General features: G+C 44.9%; 2 protein-coding genes across 3 annotated transcripts in view; one reads left to right on the top strand and one right to left on the bottom strand.

The window, feature by feature from the left end:
* ift140 (intraflagellar transport 140 homolog (Chlamydomonas)) overlaps positions 1 to 21,864 on the bottom strand; it is a 47,896-nt gene that overhangs the window by 875 nt on the left and 25,157 nt on the right. For both annotated transcript variants that reach the window (XM_071392221.1, XM_071392222.1), the window contains 11 exons: positions 6,354 to 6,531; positions 5,784 to 5,974; positions 4,173 to 4,268; positions 3,863 to 3,995; positions 3,546 to 3,689; positions 3,307 to 3,435; positions 2,881 to 3,063; positions 1,673 to 1,879; positions 1,041 to 1,253; positions 594 to 760; positions 198 to 339 (listed from right to left, as the gene is read on the bottom strand). In XM_071392221.1, coding sequence (XP_071248322.1) covers positions 198 to 339; positions 594 to 760; positions 1,041 to 1,253; positions 1,673 to 1,879; positions 2,881 to 3,063; positions 3,307 to 3,435; positions 3,546 to 3,689; positions 3,863 to 3,995; positions 4,173 to 4,268; positions 5,784 to 5,974; positions 6,354 to 6,531 — 1,783 coding nt within the window. The remainder of the gene's footprint in view (positions 1 to 197; positions 340 to 593; positions 761 to 1,040; positions 1,254 to 1,672; positions 1,880 to 2,880; positions 3,064 to 3,306; positions 3,436 to 3,545; positions 3,690 to 3,862; positions 3,996 to 4,172; positions 4,269 to 5,783; positions 5,975 to 6,353; positions 6,532 to 21,864) is intronic.
* tmem204 (transmembrane protein 204) lies at positions 7,781 to 20,787 on the top strand. The gene is made up of 3 exons (XM_071392224.1): positions 7,781 to 9,092; positions 9,862 to 10,017; positions 18,326 to 20,787. Exons 1-3 carry the CDS (start codon positions 8,798 to 8,800, stop codon positions 18,568 to 18,570), a joined length of 696 nt encoding a protein of 231 aa, XP_071248325.1. The 5' UTR covers positions 7,781 to 8,797; the 3' UTR covers positions 18,571 to 20,787.

The raw sequence follows: 21,864 nt of genomic DNA, 5'->3' as shown, positions 1-21,864 counted from the left end.
GCCCGAGAATATGGACTGAGAATTAGGATGCTCACTGCTGTATGTATAGGTCTATAAATATTGTATCCAGCTACATGAATTCATGATGACAGTGACGATAATGGTAATGACGACGAGCAAGATCAAGATGAAAATGAGGCTGAAAATGTTGATGTTCATGATAATGATGGTGTACACTAGTATCACTGGACACTCACCACCTGGAAGCTGCCCTGCTGACAGTGATGCTCCACCAGGAAGCCGTATGCATCTCCTATCCTGACAGCAGGGTCCAGGTCTGGCTCTTCTAGCAGGGCCTCGCACAGACGCACCGCCTCACCTGGGTCCTCCTCATACAACCTACAGGGACAGGGGATGGACAGACAGGATCACACATCAAATCTCCTTCAGTGAGATCCACAAAATATCCTCTCCGTAACTACTCTACTTGTATCAAGACAAACCTAAATCAGAGGATCATGGCATTTATATTAAACAGCCTTGTAGCAGTGACTGCCACTCAATATATGACTAAAAGAAAGAAACAGAAAGCGAGAGAGAGACAGAAATAGAGAGAAATAGACCGACAAAGAGAGAGAGTGCAGTGTTCTTACCTGCGTGCCTGGACGAACCTCTTGACCAGAGTGATCTTGTGCTGCAGCTCAGCCATGCGAGCCTCGTGTTCGTCTGGGCTGCGGCCCTTAGCTTTAGAAAGGCACTTATAGGCCTCCGTCAGAGCACCCAGCGCCTTCTCATAGTTCTGGTAATCATCTATCTCCACCTAACAGAGGTAAACAGATTCACACATTCACCTTCAATATTGAAGTAGATTAGAGATTAGGTTTATGAGACAAAGTTATGAATCTGTTAGCATTACCGGAATATCCATGCATAATGTTACTAGTTTATAAATACTCATATAACAAACGTTGGAATAACTGTACTAGAAATTGTCATTGTAATATATGGCCAATACATAATATATTACCAGACTGAAGTTAAAACTAATAAACATGTAGGACCTTTTCAAGAACTTTCAATATTATGAAGTAGTTCCCTACCTGGGCACAAGCTTCATAGAAGCCAGCTAGCAGGTCCAGAGCCCTGCCTTTGGTGTAGAAGCTAATAATGTTCTTCATGATTTCCGGATCTTTCCGCCAGTCCAGAGACTGCAAGTAGTTGGCGGCCATGATGTAGATCTCCTTCTGACGTGACACGCCAGCGAAGAACACTATCTTCTCTGTGTCCCCTGACTTCAGGAGCGCCCGCATGGCCTGTGAAACAGAGGGGAGATGTGTTTGGAATAGCCGCAACAAGGGACTTTAAGTACTGCATCAACAGACATGGACCAAACTTAAGCAACAATTATAGTGTAACATTGTATTTAATGCTTGTAACTAACATCCATACCTGCCTAAAGACAAAGATAAAGCAGAAAACACAATACTGAAAATGACAGATCTCACGTTTCTTGGATAACATAAATCTATATAACTACAAGTTACCATGATAATGGTGTCTTAAGGAGTACTGTTTAATAGTATGTGTATAAGTGGGGTGCATCTCAGTTGCTTAAATCAGATCTCTCAGATCATAGCAGATGAAGGATAGAGGAAATGAAGAAAAACAAGAGGAGGAAATAGAGATGCCACTTCAGACTACTGAGATGCACCCCAGACCCCAGTCTCTTCACTTTTAGCTTGTTGCCAGCCTGTGTGTATTTCTTGGTGGCTAGGTGGTAGTTGCCCTGGCGCATGCAGCAGTCAGCTATTCTCTCCAGCAGCTCCTTGCGGGCCTCCTCTGAGAGGTCTTTGGACTCCTTGGTCACGGTCATACTCTCAGCCAGGTCCTCAGTGATGGTCAGGCTCTGGTCCAGACACAGCTGCAGGGCCTCGTGGTACTGGGGTTGAACACACACACATTTATAGACAAAAGACATGTACTCATCATGAGCAAAGATGGCATAAGTTCGCACACACTTACAACCCACACACACCAGTTATGTGCATGATTTGTGAGCAGGGGGTGTTCCAGGCTGACTTTTGGAATTGTTTTAAGATGGTCATACTATGGATAATTTACTATTTGATTTGGAATTTTAGGACCCCTTCAGGTATCATTTTTTTGTGTTCTTTATTATTTGATAACATATAGACTTCTAGGAAGTTTTTACACACTTAATCCCTCAATTTCTTCAAGTTTCACCATCATTGTAAAGCCCTAGTTATTTTGTTGCCTTGACAGTCATTTCTGAAGATGATTTATTTCATGTGATTAGTGATTCATTTACGTCTGTCCCCCATTTTAAGGTCAACCCTGTTACGTAAACTGAACTCTCATTTTAATGTGGTGAAACTATTCCTTTTTAAATATATATATTTTTAAAGAAACATTGTACATCCAATAGTAAAATCATAGAGTACAAGAAGGTGAGCTGGTTCTGCTCTGTTTTAAGAATTTCATTTTTTGTGAAGCTTGCATTCATTTGCCACTCCCTGTTGCACACAACAAACTTCCATTCCACCTGTCACATGGGGATTTATGGCTTATTTAAGAAAATATCGTCAACCCTGTTACGGTCAACCCTGTTACGGTCAACCCTGTTACGGTCAACCCTGTTACGGTCAACCCTGTTACGGTCAACCCTGTTACGGTCAACCCTGTTACTTTATTTGGCACTTAATAGGAACTTATTACTATAGTCATCCTTTCATTTAACCTCGTGAGATGTATTTTTTAATTTACATTTTTATTAAGTTGAACATATGCTCTTCATGACATGAATGTAAGAGAAAGAGAAATCGAACTTTTTTTGGACCAAGTTACACTTCTAAAAAGCCCCCGAATTGGTGGAACGACCCGAGCAAGGTTTATAAGACATACAAGGCAGGGGTAAAGTACCTTCTTGGCGGCCACAAGCAGCTCCACAGCCTTCTCATACTGGCCGTGTTTGATGAAGAAGTCAGAGCAGCGGGCCAGCAGGGCTGGGTCAGATGTCTCATCCAGGTCCTCTGCTATGAGTTGCAGTGCAGCGAACTGTTCTGTAGCAAAGGCCACCTCCAGAGCCTTGGAGAAATGACCAGCCTGAGAAGAATAGAGAGACAGAGATCCATGTGTGAGAGAAACATCAGAGACAGTATTATCATGTGTGCAAGTGTGTGGGTTTGTGGGCATACTGTAGCATCAATGGACTTGGAAGCCAATGCGTTCCTATACAAATATCAGTGCGCTAATGCCCCCTTGTGGCACAATTTAGAATGCACTACCTCCTACTGTATGTATTTAAGCCAGGGGGAAGAACAGGGAGGTCCGAGGTAAAATACTAACCTTGTGGTAGAGCATGACAGCACGGTCCATATGAGAACCCTTCTCCTCGTAATAACAGGCAGCCTCCATCATGTCCTCTGGGTTACTGAGGAGAGCCAAGTTCATCAGCTGGTCATCCAGACCATTCTCCTGAACACAAAACACAACACAAGTCATCCAATGGCCCACAGACAATACAGCACTCCATTCACACAGGTGAATGGAGAAAGTCTAAATTGTGATTGAGGTCCATTTGTTACCTTGCAGAGGCGGATGGCGTTGTTGTAAGCCTGAGCTCGTGTGTAGAAGTGGACAGACTGTTTGATCTCCTCCTGACTCTCATACTGCCGGGCTAGGTGGTACGAGGCAGCACGGTTCCCCGTCTCATTGGCTATCTCCGACGCCTGTGAAATATATAGTATTCTCATTGCATATTTACCTCACGGCTAGGTTGTGTTTTCATATTTAGGTATTTAACAATCCTTATGAGTAGAAACAGTTCCCTTCTCAAAACATGTAATTGCCACAAATGTGTGCTATGTCATAAATGTTCCCCCCTGGTACAAATGTGTGTTACCTTCTGAATGTTCCCCAGGTAGCAGTGCACGCGGACCAGAGAGAGGAAGTCCTGTGCGTACTCGTAGTAGCGTAGTGCTGACTCCATGTCTGACTGGCTCTCCAGATACTGAGCCCACCACTTATAGATGTTTCTGGGTCAGAGGAAATTGCATGTCAAATACTCAACAATGTTCATATGTCTGTATTTATACTTAAAAAAAAAAAAAAAATTAGTACACTTTAAAATCATTAACAGTCTAGAATCAGTAGTAAATAGAGAGTCTGCATTGAGGACAGAATAAAACTAACTCCACCATTCCCAGACTTACTTGTCCTTCATTTTGTTGACGTAAATCTCCAGAGACAGTGCATCATCTAGAAGCATCCTGGGTACCTCGAACCGGTGGGTGTCAGACTTCTCAAAGCTAAAACAGACAGAGAACTGTGAGGAAGTACACAGTTGAGGGTACAGAGCATTCGGAAAAGTATTCAGACCCCTTGACTTTTTCCACATTTTGTTACGTTACAGCCTTATTCTAAAATTGATTAAATAGATTTTTCCCTCATCAATCTACACACAATATAATAATGATGACATAATGACAAAGCAAAAACAGGTTTCTAGAAATTTTAGGACATTTATTACAAATAAAAACAGAAATATTACATTTACATAAGTATTCAGCCCCTTACTCAGTACTTTGTTGAAGCACCTTTGGCAGCGATTACAGCCTCGAGTCTTCTTGGGTATGATGCTATAAGCTTGACACACACCTGTATTTGGGGAGTTTCTCCCATTATTCTCTGCAGATCCTCTCAAGCTCTGTCAGGTTGGATGGGGAGCATCCCTGCACAGCTATTTTCAGGTCTCTCCAGAGATGTTCGATTGGGTTCAAGTCCGGGCTCTGGCTGGGCCACTCAAAGGACATTCAGAGACTTTACCCAAAGCCACTCCTGCGTTGTCTTGGCGGTGTGCTTAGGGTCGTTGTCCTGTTGGAAGGTGAACCTTCGCCCCAGTCTGAGGTCCTGAGCACTCTTGAGCAGGTGTTCATCAAGGATCTCTCTGTAGTGCTGAAGAGATGGTTGTTCTTCTGGAAGGTTCTCCCATCTCCACAGAGGAACTCTGGAGCTCTGTCAGAGTGACCATCAGATTCTTGGTCACCCTGACCATGGCCCTTCTCCTCCGATTGCTCAGTTTAGCCGGGCAGCCAGCTCTAAGAAGAGTCTTGGTGGATCCAAACTTTTTCCATTTAAGAGTGATGGAGGCCACTGTGTTCTTGGGGACCTTCAAAACTGCAGAAATGTTTTGGTACCCTTCCCCAGATCTGTGCCTCGACACAATCCTGTCTCGGAGCTCTACGGACAATTCCTTCGACCTCATGGCTTAGTTTTTGCTTTGACTTGCATTATCAACTGAGATCGTATATAGACAGGTGTGTGCCTTTCCAAATCATGTCCAATCATTTGAATTTACCACAGATGGAATCGAATCAAGTTTCAGAAACATCTCAAGGATGATCAATGAAAACAGGGATGCAGCTGAGCACAATTCCGAGTCTCATGGCAAAGGGTCTGAATACTTAAGTAAATAAGTTATTTCTGTTTTCATTTTTAATACACTTGCCAACATTTTAAAAAACGTTATTCGCTTTGTCATTATGGGGTATCGTGTGTAGATTGATTACATTTTTGGGGAAATGCATTTTAGAATAAGGCTGTATCGTAATAAAATGTGGAAAAAGGCAAGGGGTCTGAATACTTTCCGAATGCACTGTATATCTAGTACAACAATAGGCTGTTATTGCAAAGTTCAGGTGAAAATGTGAATGCACTGTAGAAGCAGTACTGATTTGCTGCTTGGTTCAAATGCTAAGTGTCAAATTAAATGCGAACATATCAAATGTTAACAGTTACAGCATCAGTGCTAAGCTGGCTCTTACAACACGAGGGCCATGCTCTTGTCTCCGATGGCCTCCAGGTATTTGGCATAGCTGTAGTAAGTGGTCCTGAGGTGGATACGGTCGTGGGTCTCTGCTGTCTCCACGGCCTGCTGCCACTGGCCAGATGCCTGGTAGAACTTGTTCAGGAGGTCGAAGCGCCCGCAGCTCTTATACAGCTTCTCTGCATCCTCCTGTGGACCAATGGAAAATAATCACTTAAGATTAGAGGAATTATCCCTGGGTAAGAAGTTCTTCTGTAATGATGACTTTACATACAGTACACATGTAGTGTGTTGGTATGGACAGATATACTACTAATGACACAAAAGTGGTAAGTCCTCCATAATAGCACGTACTTACTAACTACACTATTACAGGGTAATCACATAGGTAATTCTACTGGTACTAAGTGGCTATATGTGGTAATGATAGAATTGAACAACCTATAATGTACCATTATTTTACTCTATGTACCAAGTATGACAATACCTGGCTAAGGAAATTAATTCAAAATGAAGTGAAGCCACCATTATCTGCTATGATCACCTACTGCTTTGTTGGCTTCCTTACCAGCATGCCCAGTTGAAGGGCCAGTACTGCTACCCTGGCCTCCAGTTCAGGCTCGGCCTCGGCCTCCCGTAGCGCCCGCGCCGCCCTGGCATTACCCATGTTGCCCAGACACACCCGTGCCACGTCCAGACGCCGGTTCTTCACACACATCCTCGCCATGTTCTCCCATACTGCCTCACTGCAGAGAGAGAGGAGAGAGACATTTTGTTTGAGTATGTGGTGCTTTGTAGCTCAGTTGGTAGAGCATGCTGCTTGTAACGCTAAGCTGGTAGGTTCGATTCCCGGGACCACCCATACGTAAAATGTATGCAAGCACAACTAAGTTGCTTTGGATAAAACCGTCTGGTAAATGGCATATATTACGTATAAGGTGTGTGTGTGTGTATTTGTTTCTCACAGACAGGATAGGGAGACATTTTGCTTGATAAAGTATATTGTATGACTAAGATAAGATCAGAATCCATAATGCAATAGGGAGAATAGAAAAACACTCGATTAGCATTGGAGAAAATAAAACATTGTAAACCACTTCCTTCGTGATTCAACGACATTCAGTAAAACGTTGAAAGTATTTGTTATAGCTATTTGATTTCTTGCATATGCATGTTAGCCACTGATGTCTGGCACAAGAGAAGCTAGTCTTCATATACACTGCCTAGGCTCCACTTTCAACATCTAACCCAATCAACTCCTCTACATTTCTTCTAAACCCCTTTAACACGTAAACATTTAAATCACAGACATTAGTATTCTGTACGTGGGAATCCCGACCCAGAACTCAGGGCAGGAAGCCAAACCTGGGAGGTATGCTTTTTACAGGGGACTAGGCATAGGAGAATAGTTGCAGGGAGATCCAACTCACTCTCACACTCATTCTCGACCCCCCCCCCTCTCAATCGTCTCTCTTTAACTGATACAGATGTGGGGTGGTTATTAAAGTTAGGCAACAGTAAATTCCCGGAATGTTTAGGGGCCCTGGGAGTCACTGGCAGGGAAAAAGGAGGCCAAGCTCGCCTTGCAGAGACCCATGTTATATAGCACTGCTCGGCACTGGCAGCCAAAAGCCTGCTCTCTATGGTCACAGACCATACAAACACAGCCCCTCAAATCCCCACGGATCTATCAGTCTGTGAATTCACATCTTACATAGACGTTTCAGAGCCAGAAAAATAACTATAGTAACCATCAGAGAGTGAGTGAGTGAGTGAGAGAGTGAGAGAGAGAGTGAGAGAGAGAGTGAGAGAGAGAGTGAGAGAGAGAGTGAGAGAGAGAGTGAGAGAGTGAGAGAGTGAGAGAGTGAGAGAGAGAGAGAGAGAGGAGAGAGAGAGAGAGAGAGAGAGAGACTGCGACTGCCTTTTGCCCCCCTCCGACATTTTTCCTCTCAGGAAACCCATCCTGTTGCTGGTCGGACAGTGGGGGCCAGTGTGTTTGTCATTGTCACACACACAGAGAGAGAGGAGGAGCTGCAGCAGCTAGAAAGCCCCGTAGGCTCTTAGGGTTGAAAACACTCCCATTCGTCGTCTCTGAGTGGGTCTCAGGAGCGCACATTCTCACACAGAGTGAGGGAGGGAGTTGTCTGGTCAAACCTGTTGCAGCCACAGACTAATATCTCCCACCCTGAACCAACACTTCACACACACAGAGACAGAAAGAGACAGCGCGAGAGATAGAGAGAGTGAGGGTCAGAAGAAGACTCTCCCAGTTGACAAAGCCCTTCCTTGGTTAAGCCTCAGTGAGCCGCCAGTGAGCCACTGGCCCTTAGCAACACGATCCAGAGGATCTGCTCTGCTGCTCTACTCTGCGTCTCCACTCCCCCGCCACCCCTGTGGAGAGTTTGAAGAAGAAAAAAACAGAAGAAAGAAAGAAACTGGGGGAGCGGGGGAGGCAGACGCCTACACAGAGAAGAGAAAAGCTTGAAACAGCTGCAGAGAACCAACGGAGAGGAGGGCAGCAAATAGAAATCAGACGAGGGGAGAAAAGGGGTAATAAAAATCTGTGGAAAAGAGACGGTTGAAGAGACAATCGTGGAGCGAGGTTCGAGAGCGAGAGCCAAGCTGCAGCCAGTCACCAAAGCCAGTGGAATGGACCTCGACGTCGGTCGGATTAACCCACGCCTGCCCACCGTGCATTCCGAGGAGGAAAGCTGAACCAACTGACCTCCACCCCCAAAAACTCAATGAGGATGAAGCTAACAACATGAGCTGAGCTAACAACACAACAATATGCTGAGCTAACACGTTCCTGTTTTTCTTCAGCAGTGTTACTGCCTGGGGTTAGCATTAGCCGCTAGCTGACTGGCAGTAGAAGAGGAGGAGAGCCGGGGGCCACCGAGCATCGCTGGTGTTGCTGCCCAGGAGAGGCAGGGCAGTGCAGGAGAGGACCAGAGGGACGACGAGAGGGCGGTGGGGGAGGGAGAGGTGGCGGTGGTGGTTGGGCAGCGGCACATGGCCGTGCAGCGGCTGGTGACGGCGGCGGTGGCGGTGGCCCTGCTGTCCCTGGTCCTCAACAACGTGGCGGCCTTCACCCCCAGCTGGGTGCTGCAGGCCCTGGAGGATGGACGCAAGCGCAGCGTGGGGCTGTGGAGGATGTGTCCCGTCATGACTGGAGGAGAGAGGGGCCGGGATGAACACGGTGTTGGGGGGTCCAATAGGAGAGGTCAGGGGTCTCAGAGGCCGTGTGAGGACCTGGGCTGGGGCTCGGAGTTTGCAGGCTACCAAGAGTCCCGCAGCACCGTCAAATGTAAGTGGAATGACATGTCCGATGTCCGTTTCTTAATGTTCGCTCATTATGATTATTACTATATATATATATATATTTTTTACATATGCCTAGTTCAGAAACTAGGAAAACGGCAATATAAAAAAGTAGGTGCCCTGGGAATGAAGCTCAGACCAGCAGATCGTTGACGATGCCATAAAGCAATTGAATGTTACGTAAACTTTTGTGCATGGAGATCAACAACGATCATGTATATCACCAAACCAGACACAGCAAGATGCTAAACCAAGTTGTTGACAGTTGAGGAATGTGATGCAAATAAACCAGAAACGGTCAATCTCATTCAGTGAGAACTGATGGCTGCCTGGGCTGTATTGGACTGATTTATAACATACACTGATAAGAAAAACAAGGTACAGTTCAAATTCTTACTATCAAGGCTCGATTGACTGGTTATGTCAGGTTATGACGAAACGTTGGTTATTAGGTTATTCAAATATTGCATCTGAGCTCCTAGAGTGTGTGGCTCTCCTTTCCTTTTCCAAGGTTATGACAACAGCCTTTCATTCGATGTCACAGTATGACACACAGCAATCTCAAATCAACAGGTCATCACAGTGACTTGTCAAGCAGATGGAGTGTCTCGGTCTATAGTTTGAGCTAAAAACTTGCACAACTCACATGGATCCACCAATAACAATGTATCAATATGTCCGTAAACCTGACGTCTTGGCCAGAGAGATCATCCTAGAAACGTATCCCCCTCTCTCTGCCCCCCCCCCCCCCCCAGTGCAGTTTGACATGATGCGAGCGTGTAACCTGATGGCTACGGTGGCACTGACGGCCGGGCAGCTCATCTTCCTGCTGGGCCTGATGGAGCTGCCCTTCGTCACCCAGGACTCCCAGTGGTGGGAGGAGGCCATCGCCGCACTGTTCCAGTTGGCCAGTGAGTACCATACCAACCTAGTTAGAGTTATAGTCTGGGAATCTGCTCAAATGTTTTATATTTACTTATTGATTCTTGAAGAATAACGAATCCAAGAATGTGGCTTTAATACACTAACCGCAGAACAAGGGGCAGAGTGTTTATAGCTACATATAGCCTACCCCAGTGTCGGCAACCTCTGGTTCACAGACCGCCACTGGTTAGCCGTATATGATTTTGTCAGTTGTCAGGTACTAGTTGTAATGTAAGAGGTCATTCAAGGAGGCAGAAAGGACCCTAGCTTGCCAGTCCCTTGCAAAAAAAGGTAGACTAGCATATACAGTATGTATATCTGTGGCTCTGAGATGGTGCACAAATAAAACTCAGCAAAAAAAGAAACGGCCCTTTTTCAGGACCCTGTCTTTCATAGATAATTCGTAAAAAATCCTAATAACTTCACAGATCTTCATTGTAAAGGGTTTAAACACTGTTTCCCATGCTTGTTCAATGTACCATAAACAATTAATGAACATGCACCTGTGGAACGGTCGTTAAGACACTAACAGCTTACAGACAGTAGGCAATTAAGGTCACAGTTATGAAAACTTAGGACACTAAAGAGGCCTTTCAACTGACTCTGAAAAACACCAAAAGAAAGATACCCAGCGTCCCTGCTCATCTGCGTGAACGTGCCTTAGGCATGAGGACTGCTGATGTGGCCGGGGCAATACATTTGCAATGTCCGTACTGTGAGACGCCTAAGACAGTGCTACAGGGAGACAGGACGGACAGCTGATCGTCCTCGCAGTGGCAGACCACGTGTAACAACACCTACACAGGATCGGTACATCCGAACATCACACCTGCTGGACAGGTACAGGATGGCAACAACAACTCCCCGAGATACACCAGGAAAGCACAATCCCTCCATCAGTGCTCAGACTGTCCGCAATAGGCTGAGAGAGGCTGGACTGAGGGCTTGTAGGCAGGTCCTCACCAGACATCACCGGCAACAACGTCGCCTATGGGCACAAACCCACCGTCGCTGGACCAGACAGGACTGGCAAAAAGTGCTCTTCTCTGATGAGTCGCGGTTTTGTCTCACCAGGGGTGATGGTCGGATTCATGTTTATCGTCAAAGGAATGAGCGTTACACCGATGTCTGTACTCTGGAGCGGGATCAATTTGGAGTTGGAGGGTCCGTTGTGGTCTGGGGCGGTGTGTCACAGCATCATCAGACTGAGCTTATTGTCAATCTCAAAACAAGACATCCTCCTCCCTCATGTGGTACCCTTCCTGCAGGCTCATCCTGACATGACCCTCCAGCATGACAATGTCACCTGCCATACTGCTTGTTCTGTGCGTGATTTCCTGCAAGACAGGAATGTCAGTGTTCTGCCATGGCCAGCGAAGAGCCCGGATCTCAATCCCTTTGAGCATGTCTGGGACCTATTGGATCGGAGGGTGAGGGCTAGGGCCATTCCCCCCCAGAAATGTTCGGGAACTTGCAGGTGCCTTGGTGGAAGAGTGGGGTAACATCTCACAGCAAGAACTGGTAAATCTGGTGCAGTCCATGAGGAACAGATGCACTGCAGTACTTAATGCAGCTGGTGGCCACACCAGATACTGACTATTACTTTTGATTTTGACCCCCCCCATTGTCCAGGGACACTTTATTAAATTTCTGTTAGTCACATGTCTGTGGAACTTGTTCAGTTTACGTCTCAGTTGTTGAATCTTGTTATGTTCATACAAATATTTACGCATGTTAAGTTTGCTGAAAATAAACGCAGTTGACAGTGAGAAGACGTTCCTTTTTTTTACGTTTTCAAGCAACCAGATGTTACAGCCTATCCAACACCTAGAATAGAGAAAAAAAACAGGAACTAACAAGCCTGCACATGAACACTGCAGACGGCCAAGTACAGTCGGTCATTCTATGTGAAAATAAAAAGACAAAAATGCTAAACACAGGTGATGTCAAAAATCCTTTCTTCAAGGGATCTTTCTGTGAAATAGAACATGCATGGACATTTTGGTGTCATTTTCACATGGAATGATCCAATATCAAACACTACAGAGAGAAACACACTTGTTGAGACCTGCAGACACCAGCAAACACCTAAACATATGTGAGGCAAACTTTTCTTACCCAGGGACCCCCATCCAGACAAACCAGGGACCCCCATCCAGACAAACCAGCGACCCCCATCCAGACAAACCAGCGACCCCCATCCAGACAAACCAGCGACCCCCATCCAGACAAACCAGCGACCCCCATCCAGACAAACCAGCGACCCCCATCCAGACAAACCAGCGACCCCCATCCAGACAAACCAGCGACCCCCATCCAGACAAACCAGGGACCCCCATCCAGAGAAACCAGCGACCCCCATCCAGACAAACCAGCGACCCCCATCCAGACAAACCAGCGACCCCCATCCAGACAAACCAGGGACCCCCATCCAGAGAAACCAGCGACCCCCATCCAGACAAACCAGCGACCCCCATCCAGACAAACCAGGGACCCCCATCCAGACAAACCAGGGACCCCCATCCAGACAAACCAGGGACCCCCATCCAGACAAACCAGCGACCCCCATCCAGACAAACCAGGGACCCCCATCCAGACAAACCAGCGACCCCCATCCAGACAAACCAGGGACCCCCATCCAGACAAACCAGGGACCCCCATCCAGACAAACCAGCGACCCCCATCCAGACAAACCAGCGACCCCCATCCAGACAAACCAGGGACCCCCATCCAGACAAACCAGCGACCCCCATCCAGACAAACCAGGGACCCCCATCCAGACAAACCAGCGACCCCCATCCAGACAAACCAGGGACCCCCATCCAGACAAACCAGGGACCCCCATCCAGACAAACCAGGGACCCCCATCCAGACAAACCAGCGACCCCCATCCAGACAAACCAGCGACCCCCATCCAGACAAACCAGCGACCCCCATCATATGTTAGCAAAAAAGATAATTCACGTCTTGTCTTATCATCCGGTGAATAATAATGGCAAGTAGAAGTAGTCAACATTTTAAAATGAATAGATTTGGAAGACAGGTTCATTATTTTGACCTCATCACAGTTCATTGGAAAGAGGAAGTGTAAATACTATTAGCTATAAAGGCATCTTGGCGGCAGGGAGAAAATGTTGCTGTTGTAAAACACATTTTCTGCAATTCTACACATTTTTCCATTGAGCTGAGAAAATGTTGCAGTTTTGAAGCAAATTTTCAGCAATTCGAAATAGTTTGGCATGGAGCTGAGAGACAATTTTGCAGTTTTAAAGCTTATTTCTTGCAATTCTGTGCATTTTGCCATGGCTAATGCTGTGTTCCTCTGCTCAAACATAACAAAATCAAATGGGCCTGTGCTCTGAATGCCCGTTTTTAAAAATGTTCAATTCTCCCAAACTGTGTAGCTTTTATTTGATTGTTAGTTCTCAAAGATGGTATTATACAGATTATATAGTTCAAAATATTTTCTGCATGCTTTCTATCTAGTTTTGGTCGTTTAAGATCCTGAAATAGTTTTTCAATCCTGAAAATTACTACTTACACAGCCCGCCTAAGAGTTTTCTATAGTTCAAGATTTTGGCATGGACGCAGAGACATAAAAATAGTATCCACGATGGTATTCTGTTGCAGCTAGCGATATTCATATTTTTTTTTTTTATTTTTTTTTTTACATAACCCGCCACCACCCCCCCAAAAAAGTATAATTATAATTGGCGGACCCCCTGCATAGCCATAGGTTGAAAACCCCTGAGTTAGAGAACCACACTATAAAATACCTACTGCCCAAAGCAAGACACCAATGCACTACCAGATATAAAGTGAGACTACAGGGGAATCTAAAGTGAACGAGCAAGTGTCTAACTCTTGAGTTCAACTTTGAAATGTTCAATAGTGTTCATCACTTTCTGAACGTTCCTCAGATCTAAAAATGGTCACAGTGTGTTGCTAAGAAACAAAAGTCGCTCGTTCCCCAGTGCAACACATAAGAGAAACCCATGGAGCTTTGAGGCTTGGCTAGAGAACAAAAAATAAACAAATCCAGAGAGACTAAACAAACCAAAAACCCTAAAAAGGATCAGCTGTTATCGTTCCAAGATGTAATTTTCTTGAAAAGTCAATTAAAGAGAAGGACCACCAGGAATAGCAATGGAAAGGAGGAGGGGGTGAGGGCAAACCAAGACCCCCCCCCCCCCCCCCCCGCCATTCATCCATCCCAGAGGGCCGTGTGGCAGTGTGGGCATGGCCCTGTCCAAGTGCCCATTGGGGTGGCGGGGGGGTGTGACGTTGTCACGTTGTGTTGGGCTCACATCTTGTTGTTTAGGGATATCAGACCCGGTCAGTATTGTGGCACAGCGGGGGCAGCATCTAAGGGTCTGATGGCTAAATATAGCAGGTGGTCGGTGCGGTCTGGTGGGCCGGCCGGCCGGAGCTGCAGCGAGCCAGGGAGCGACTGTCGGGCGCCAGGATATCCCTGCTCAGGACAAGGAAATGCCTGCGACTACCTGTTATGCAAACCCCAAGCAGTGGAGGAAAGAGAAGGGAGCGGACGCAAAAGACAGTTCGACAGGCCACTGAGTGTGTGTGTGCTGGAAGGGCGGGTGTGCGCGCGTGTGTATTGGGTTGGTCGGTACAAAAACGTCCTTTTATACACATCGCCGTAGGGTGGGAACAGCTGCCGTCCAGATAAGCCTGGCCTAGCTTTTATGCCTGTGTTTAACGAATGTCCGGGAACAGGAGCAAATAAAGGGTCCCCTCTATCGACATGAGATAAAATGCTAGCTTCTTCGGCACGCATCGCTGGGACTTTTATCTGAAGGTCTTAGAAGGGACCCACCCAAATCATCCCCTTCCAAAAGAACGTGCTGAGCCAAACTATTGTTCGGCACACAAGGACTTGTCTCATCAATGCGTGAGATGTTAATACAATGGCAGAATAATTAGGTATGGATGGATATTCAGGACGGTTGTCAGGAGCTGTTTTCAGCTGTAAAAAAACAAAAACAACAGCCCGTCTATTATAAACCCACATGTTGACATTAATAAGAATAGTGACATGACTAATGAGTGAGAGAAATACAGAAGCACCTACTTCCCCCAGATAAAAATACCTGCTGCTGGGAAAAAATTGCATCATCCTTTGTACTCATATGCCACTATATGAAGACTAGACCATATTTGGACATCAAGAGTGAGCAGAATATAGATGACTTGGTGAGGACTTCAAGGCAGTAGAAATAACAATGGTTCCTAGGTTTCAGTGTTCCCAAGGCTTCTCATTGTCTTATTATATTTAGCTGTTACTATATTGACCATGAAATAAGAGACTATATGGAAATACAAACAGCCAGAGCCAAGACCTGATTTGACAGATCTTGACAGTGATTCAAAAGGCAAGGCTAGCCTACAGTATATTATAAAACAGATGGTTTGGATCCTGAATGCTGATTGGTTGTTACCCATTAGTTATTCACAATAATCCAAGGGTAATGTCCGTTAACAGTTACATTTGAATAATCAATGCACATCCACTGTCCCACAGCCCAGCCAGGCAATTCATAATCTTCATCTCCACCACTGGAAAAAATAAATAAACATCTTGACATTATTTATAATATATTGAACACCAGCAGACTTAGTGATTTCCCATTACCCCCATTGCCTTCACTTCCTGAGTTCGGGCCAGTTAAGTAGACCTCCACCGCTCAGCAGTTCCTCTCCTCCCCCACTGAGAGCCAGTGAATGGGCCTCTCTCTCTCTCTCCGCTGTGAATGGGAGTTATATTTACGAGCAGCCAGTCTTTCTCGGGAAAGAATGCTCTGTTTTCGGGATGTGCCAAAAACCTCAGCTATCACATGCAGACGGTGGGATAACAATATCCAATTCCACCCAGCGATATCTCAACACTGGGTTCAGCAGCAGGTCTGAGCTGTGGCTGAGAGTAACACTGGCCTGTTTTCAACCCCTGAGACTGACGGGCTCGGGAATGTGCGACGGAATGTAGAGAGCTCTGCGTGAGGATCAAGAGGATCAAAGGTGAAGGGTTAGAGATTCACGTGGGTTTGAGACGTGAATTTGAGATGGGGGGGGTGGGCACAGCTGGCACCAAGCCCAAACTGTGGCCTTGGCTATTGTGTCTCCCATACACAACGGGGCAATGGCATCTCCAAAAAGAACAATACCAAGGGAAATATGTGCTTCTTTCTGGAGGAAGAGAAAGGCAAGCCAAAAGCGATAGGCTTAAAAAGTCAAGGAATTTGAACACTGGGACCTCTTAGGCTTGTGGGTGACTTCACAGCACAGTTGAGTGCACCGCGGATTAAGCTGAGGGCATTTAGTGGGCTGGTGGTCATACCAATCATTCTCTATTCATTTAATAGTGCTAAGTCATTCAGGTATGACATGACTACTAGTTGTCCTAGTTTAAGAATGATAATAGATTAATTGGAAGGACAAGCAGGAAGCAGTAAGCTCAGTGAATTTCCAGGACCTCGTTTTATTACAATGAGATAAGAATGGGTTCAGTCAGTGTCTTTCAGGAAGGTTGTTGACAGTCTGACTGTGTCAAACATCCCCATATGCTAACCTGAAGCGGGGGGTGTGGAGAGAAGGGAAGGAAGGAAGGATGGAAAGAGGAAAAAGAGGAAGGAAGCCCGACAGATTAGAATGTGCCAACAAATAAAAGCCATTCACACGGCTCACATAGCCTGGAGCCCGGGAGGAGAGGCTTTATGATTTTTTAAATAAAAATGAGTCAGGCAGGTTAAACACACAGATGGCCAGACAATCACTTGCACACAAGTTACATACTCAAATGCAGACACATAAGGAACATAAACACACACACACACACACACACACACATATATTAATCACACACAGACATATACAATTACCTAGCGACAAACTCCCATAAACAAAGACAGGCTTATGGATCGGAATCACCCATACAGAGAGAGCCATATACAGCCAAACTCTCACACAACATTTAAATAACGCTTGTCCGGCACTGTCACTGGCCAGCCACAGGAAACTGACTGATTCATATCCTAATGGACCAACATCCCCTTTTCCAGCAAGTATTTTTGGTGCCTTTATTTATACCAACTGTTGATCGGACATGCTCCCAAACGAGTGTTATTGTTGAACTATTGACTGGCTCCAGTCATCACTTAAGTCTGGGAAATGGAGTTCCTCATTGAGATCTAGGCTAGTGATCAATCCATTGTGGGTGATGGTTAATTTTGGTTACAAATCAAATGTTGTCATCATACTTTGTGGGTGGACAGGGTTGGTTGGGGGAACAGGGGTAAATTCCCCACCTTGGTTTTGTCACCAATTCATATCCAAACCTTAACGCTGAAATCCTTAACTGGTGAAAGTGCCACATCCGTTTGGGTTAATACAACAACAAAGAAGTTACTGCAAACAACAAACACAGTTTTCCCCCTCTGACATCATTGCACATGCGATAGGACAGCAGAATATTCACAGCATTTTTTTTTTTTTTACCGCGCTGCCCAATGCGCCTCTCCTTTGTTTTCACCAACAAAACAATAACAAAGGCGTTGGGGCGAACAGTGGCGCTGTTTCCCTTAATGCGGATTGTATCTTGATGAACGTTTGTTGATGAACAGTGATATAAATGGCTCCTCTCTTTTTTGCGATCTTCCATGATCATGGTGACGTAAGTTACAACAATATGTTTTAACATTACATCAATAATACATTAGAATGGCTTTCAAACTTATTTGGATAGCTTTTCTGAGAAGAATGACGATGATATTTCCTTGCGTGTGTCCTTTGATGCTGAAATCTCAGTAGTCCTTCCAGATAGGAAACCTTTAGAATTCAAAGACCACAAGCAGATCACCTTCTGGGCTTAAAAGCTCAGAGAATTTCTAAGCACAGCAGGCCAATATGCAGCATGATCTACCTGTATAAAACGTTCCTACTATTATATGGTCATACTCAATATAATAATTGGGACCAAGGGTCATGCGGCTTCCTATATTCATCCCAGCAACTGATTATCCCCCATAGATTTGTATTGCCCCTCTACCTGTGATTGCTATATTGTAAATGTTGACTAGAACGAATCGTGAGGATTTTAGTAGAGTTGGCAACAGTGAGATGATGATATTCTAAATCCCCTCTCCATCAACGGCACCGTTAAAGAAATTTAATTGATTCAATTGTTTGAGATGGAGACCAAATACACAAGAGATTTGTCTCTCTCTGGTTTGAATGACTAAGGCCTCATTGAATTAACCTTTCCCTAACGCTCTCCCTCCCCAGGTTTTGTGCTGGTGATCGGCTTGGTGACGTTCTACCGGATTGGCCCGTACACACACCTGTCCTACTCGTGCTACGTGGACATCGCCGCCTGCTTATTGGCCACGCTCGCCGCTGCCATGCTCATCTGGAACATCCTGCATCGCCGCGACGACTGCCTCACACCCCGGGTCATTGTCATCAGCCGCTCGCTGGCGTCGAACTTCCACCCACGCCTCGACAACGACTATGTGGAGTCGCCCTGCTGAGCCCCCCAGAGCCCTGACTCTTGAACCTAACAGAATAGACAATGCTCTGACAGTCTCTCCATATTTTCACCCAAACAGGTGCCTCAATTAATTACTCTACAGAAGACACATGTTTTGTCGTGGCTCTACCACTGCTGGTCTAACATGATTTCACTGTTGTACAGTTCTACATCTTCGAACTTCGTGGCTTCATCATTTACAATGACCAGTGGAACTCAAATTTTTCCCTGGACCGAGTAACGCTCCTTGATGCAAGGATAGTTTCTCCATAAAACATCCAGCTAACACATCTCTAAATCTCAAAAGAATTATGAATGATTAACAACATGGCCAAAAGTATGTGGACACCTGCTCGAACATCTCATTCAAAAATCATGGGCATTAATATTGAGTTGATCCCTCTTTTGCTGCTATTACAGGCTCCACTCTTCTGGGAAGGCTTTCCACTAGATGTTGGAACATTGCTGCGGGGACTTGCTTCCATTCAGCCACAAGAGCATTAGTGAGGTTGGGCTTTGATGTTGGCCTGGCGATTAGGCATGGCTCGCAATTGGCATTCCAAATCATCCCAAATGTGTTCGATGGGGTTGAGGTCAGGGCTCTGTGCAGGCCAGTCAAGTTCTTCCACAACAATCTCGACAAACCATTACTGTATGGACCTTGCTTTGTGCACGGGGGCAATGCCATGCTAAAACAGGAAAGGGCCTTCCCCAAACTGTTGAATAAAGTTGGAAGCAGAGAATTGGAAGCAGAAAATTGTCTAGAATGTCATTGTATGCTGTAGTGTTAAAATTTCCATTCACTGGAACTAAGGGGCCTAGCCCGAACCATGAAAAACAGCCCCAGACCATTATTCCCCGCAGTCCAATGGCGGCGAGCTTTACACCACTCCAGCCGACACTTGGCATTGAGCATGTTGATCTTAGGCTTGTGTGTGGCTGCTCGGCCATGGAAACCCATTTCATGAAGCTCTCGAGAAAAACAGTTATCGTGCTGAAGTGGCTTCCAGAGGCAGTTTGGAACTCGGTAGTGAGTGTTGCAACTGAGGTCAGACAGTTTTTACGCACTATGTCCTTCAGCACTCGGGTGTCCCGTTCTGTGAGCTTGTGTGGCCTACCACTTCACAGCTGAGCCATTGTTGCTCCTAGATGTTTCCACTTCCCAATAACAGAATTTACAGTTGACCAGGGCAGCTCTAGCAGGACAAACATTTGACAAACTGACTAGTTGGAAAGGTGGCATCCTATGCCGGTGCCACGTTGAAAGTCACTGAGCTCTTCAGTAAGGCCATTCTACTGCCAATGTTTGTCTATTGCATGATTGTGTGCTTGATTTTATAAAATTGTCAGCAACGGGTGTGGCTGAAATAACCAAATCCACTAATTTGAAGGGGTGTCCACATACTTTTGTATATAGTGTACGTAAGTCAGTTTTAAAACCATAAACTGCAGTGTTTCCCCTATATGCAGTGCACCGCCGCTGCTAAACCGTAGCCACCACTTAAAACAATTACGTTAAAATTAAATGAAATTCTAAAAACAGCTAACTCTACCACCCCTGCTGAAAAAACTCCTAGGGGAAACACTGAGCTGTAGTGAATTTTTCATTTCAGTAGACATGTTGTAGTAAGCCAATTACTCCAAAGTGTGCTTGAAGGTTTGTTTGACCTGGAATTTCCTCAGCAAAACTCCATGAAAACGCCCTGTTTAGGAAAAGATCAAGCTGGATCTTGACATGTTTTGTTCTTAGTGCACTTACAGTATGTAATAACATATACTTCCTGCATATTGTTTATATTATTCTTAATATTAAAAAGAGATTTAGGTCTACCTTTATCTTGAGAACACAATGTTGTCAAGTGCAGTGTACGTATGCACAAAATTGCACATCAATTCATTCTATCCAAATCACCAAAGGGTGTTTAATGGCAAATTGTATTTGCCATTAAAGAAGACTATTTTCAGATCTTCAGACCTCAGGACATTGATGAGTTCAGATTTGCCCAACAGACATAAAGTAAATAACATAAACATTCAATAATCTGCTCGCTTCTGGTACATGTACTTAAATTAATTTTATACAGGTGTATTAAAATATTGCTATTATATTGCTATTATATCATACTGCTGAAAGGAAATCAGCTGTTCGTGGAGTTGTCACTTTCAAGCCAGTGAGTGTGCATGAAAATAATAATAAATAATACGAATATTACAATAATGTGTGGTATTGTCTTTTAAATTACTGTTCTATTGTGTGTGATGTCTAAGATTCATATATACAGTATATAAAACAGTATATATAAAAAATATTGCGTTACCACAAATAAATAAAATATATATATTTACACAGCTGAAGTCGGAAGTTTACATAAACCTCAGCCAAATACATTTAAACTCAGTTTTCCACAACTGTGAGAGCCGGAATTCTTACTGGTTGGTAGGTGATCAAATACTTATGTCATGCAATAAAATGCAAATTAATCACTTAAAAATCATACAATGTGATTTTCTGGATTTAAAAAAAAGATTCCGTCTCTCACAGTTGAAGTGTACCTATGATAAAAATTACAGACTTCTACATGCTTTGTAAGTAGGAAAACCTGCAAAATCGGCAGTGACTCAAATACTTGTTCTCCCCACTGTATATATATATATTTTTTTTTTAATGTTTTATTTGTGGTAACAATATTTTATATTTTACACAAGTGAAAAACACATGCAAAAACCGATATAATTTAGAGTTTAACTGAAGTTGGTGTTAGCTGTGACAGAAGGGAGATTCGATGTTTCAATGTACGTCATCAGCAGACCCTAACTTAAGTCTGCTAACACTAGCTTTTTATCAAAATTCCATGTTGCCTAGCATTGCCAACTATCAATGACGACAGAGCATTTTGGTCAAGGAATGAAATTCTGATTTGTTTTGGTTTGATTGGTTTGTTTTGGTTTAACCTATGATGTCAACCAGTCAGCTGTCAAAGCAAAAGCTGTCAGTGAAAACATGTAATAATGACTGCTGCCCCTGCCACACCTTGCCGCCCACCCCCTGGCTTCACTGCCCTGGCTGTGGCCACTGTGGCTGCCCCTGCCAAGGTCATACCCCGCATGACTCGCAGAAGACCACCAGCCTTTGCTGACCCCAGAGGCTGCTTCTACGGCTGGCCCTGGAATGGACGACCCTCTTGTCATGATTCTGTACAACATGCACCTGAGAATCTGCACCCAGGTGAGAACACATGATACTTGTTGGATATGACCGAAGTGTGATTCTGATGCATCTTCTTAATTTATGAAT

This window comes from Salvelinus alpinus, chromosome 3 (assembly GCF_045679555.1).
Source record: "Salvelinus alpinus chromosome 3, SLU_Salpinus.1, whole genome shotgun sequence".
In the NCBI taxonomy this organism is placed as follows: domain Eukaryota; kingdom Metazoa; phylum Chordata; class Actinopteri; order Salmoniformes; family Salmonidae; genus Salvelinus; species Salvelinus alpinus.
Note: the sequence above shows the minus strand (reverse complement) of the source record. Positions and strands in the feature narration are given on the sequence as shown.

What these genes read in the sequence shown, in the direction of transcription:
- tmem204 (XM_071392224.1), top strand. Translation starts at nt 8,798, where the DNA reads ATGGCCGTGCAGCGGCTGGTGACGGCGGCGGTGGCGGTGGCCCTGCTG. An exon ending in GTCCCGCAGCACCGTCAAAT is followed by an intron (nt 9,093 to 9,861) that starts GTAAGTGGAATG and finishes CCCCCCCCCCAG; the next exon opens with TGCAGTTTGACATGATGCGA. An exon ending in CGCACTGTTCCAGTTGGCCA is followed by an intron (nt 10,018 to 18,325) that starts GTGAGTACCATA and finishes CTCCCTCCCCAG; the next exon opens with GTTTTGTGCTGGTGATCGGC.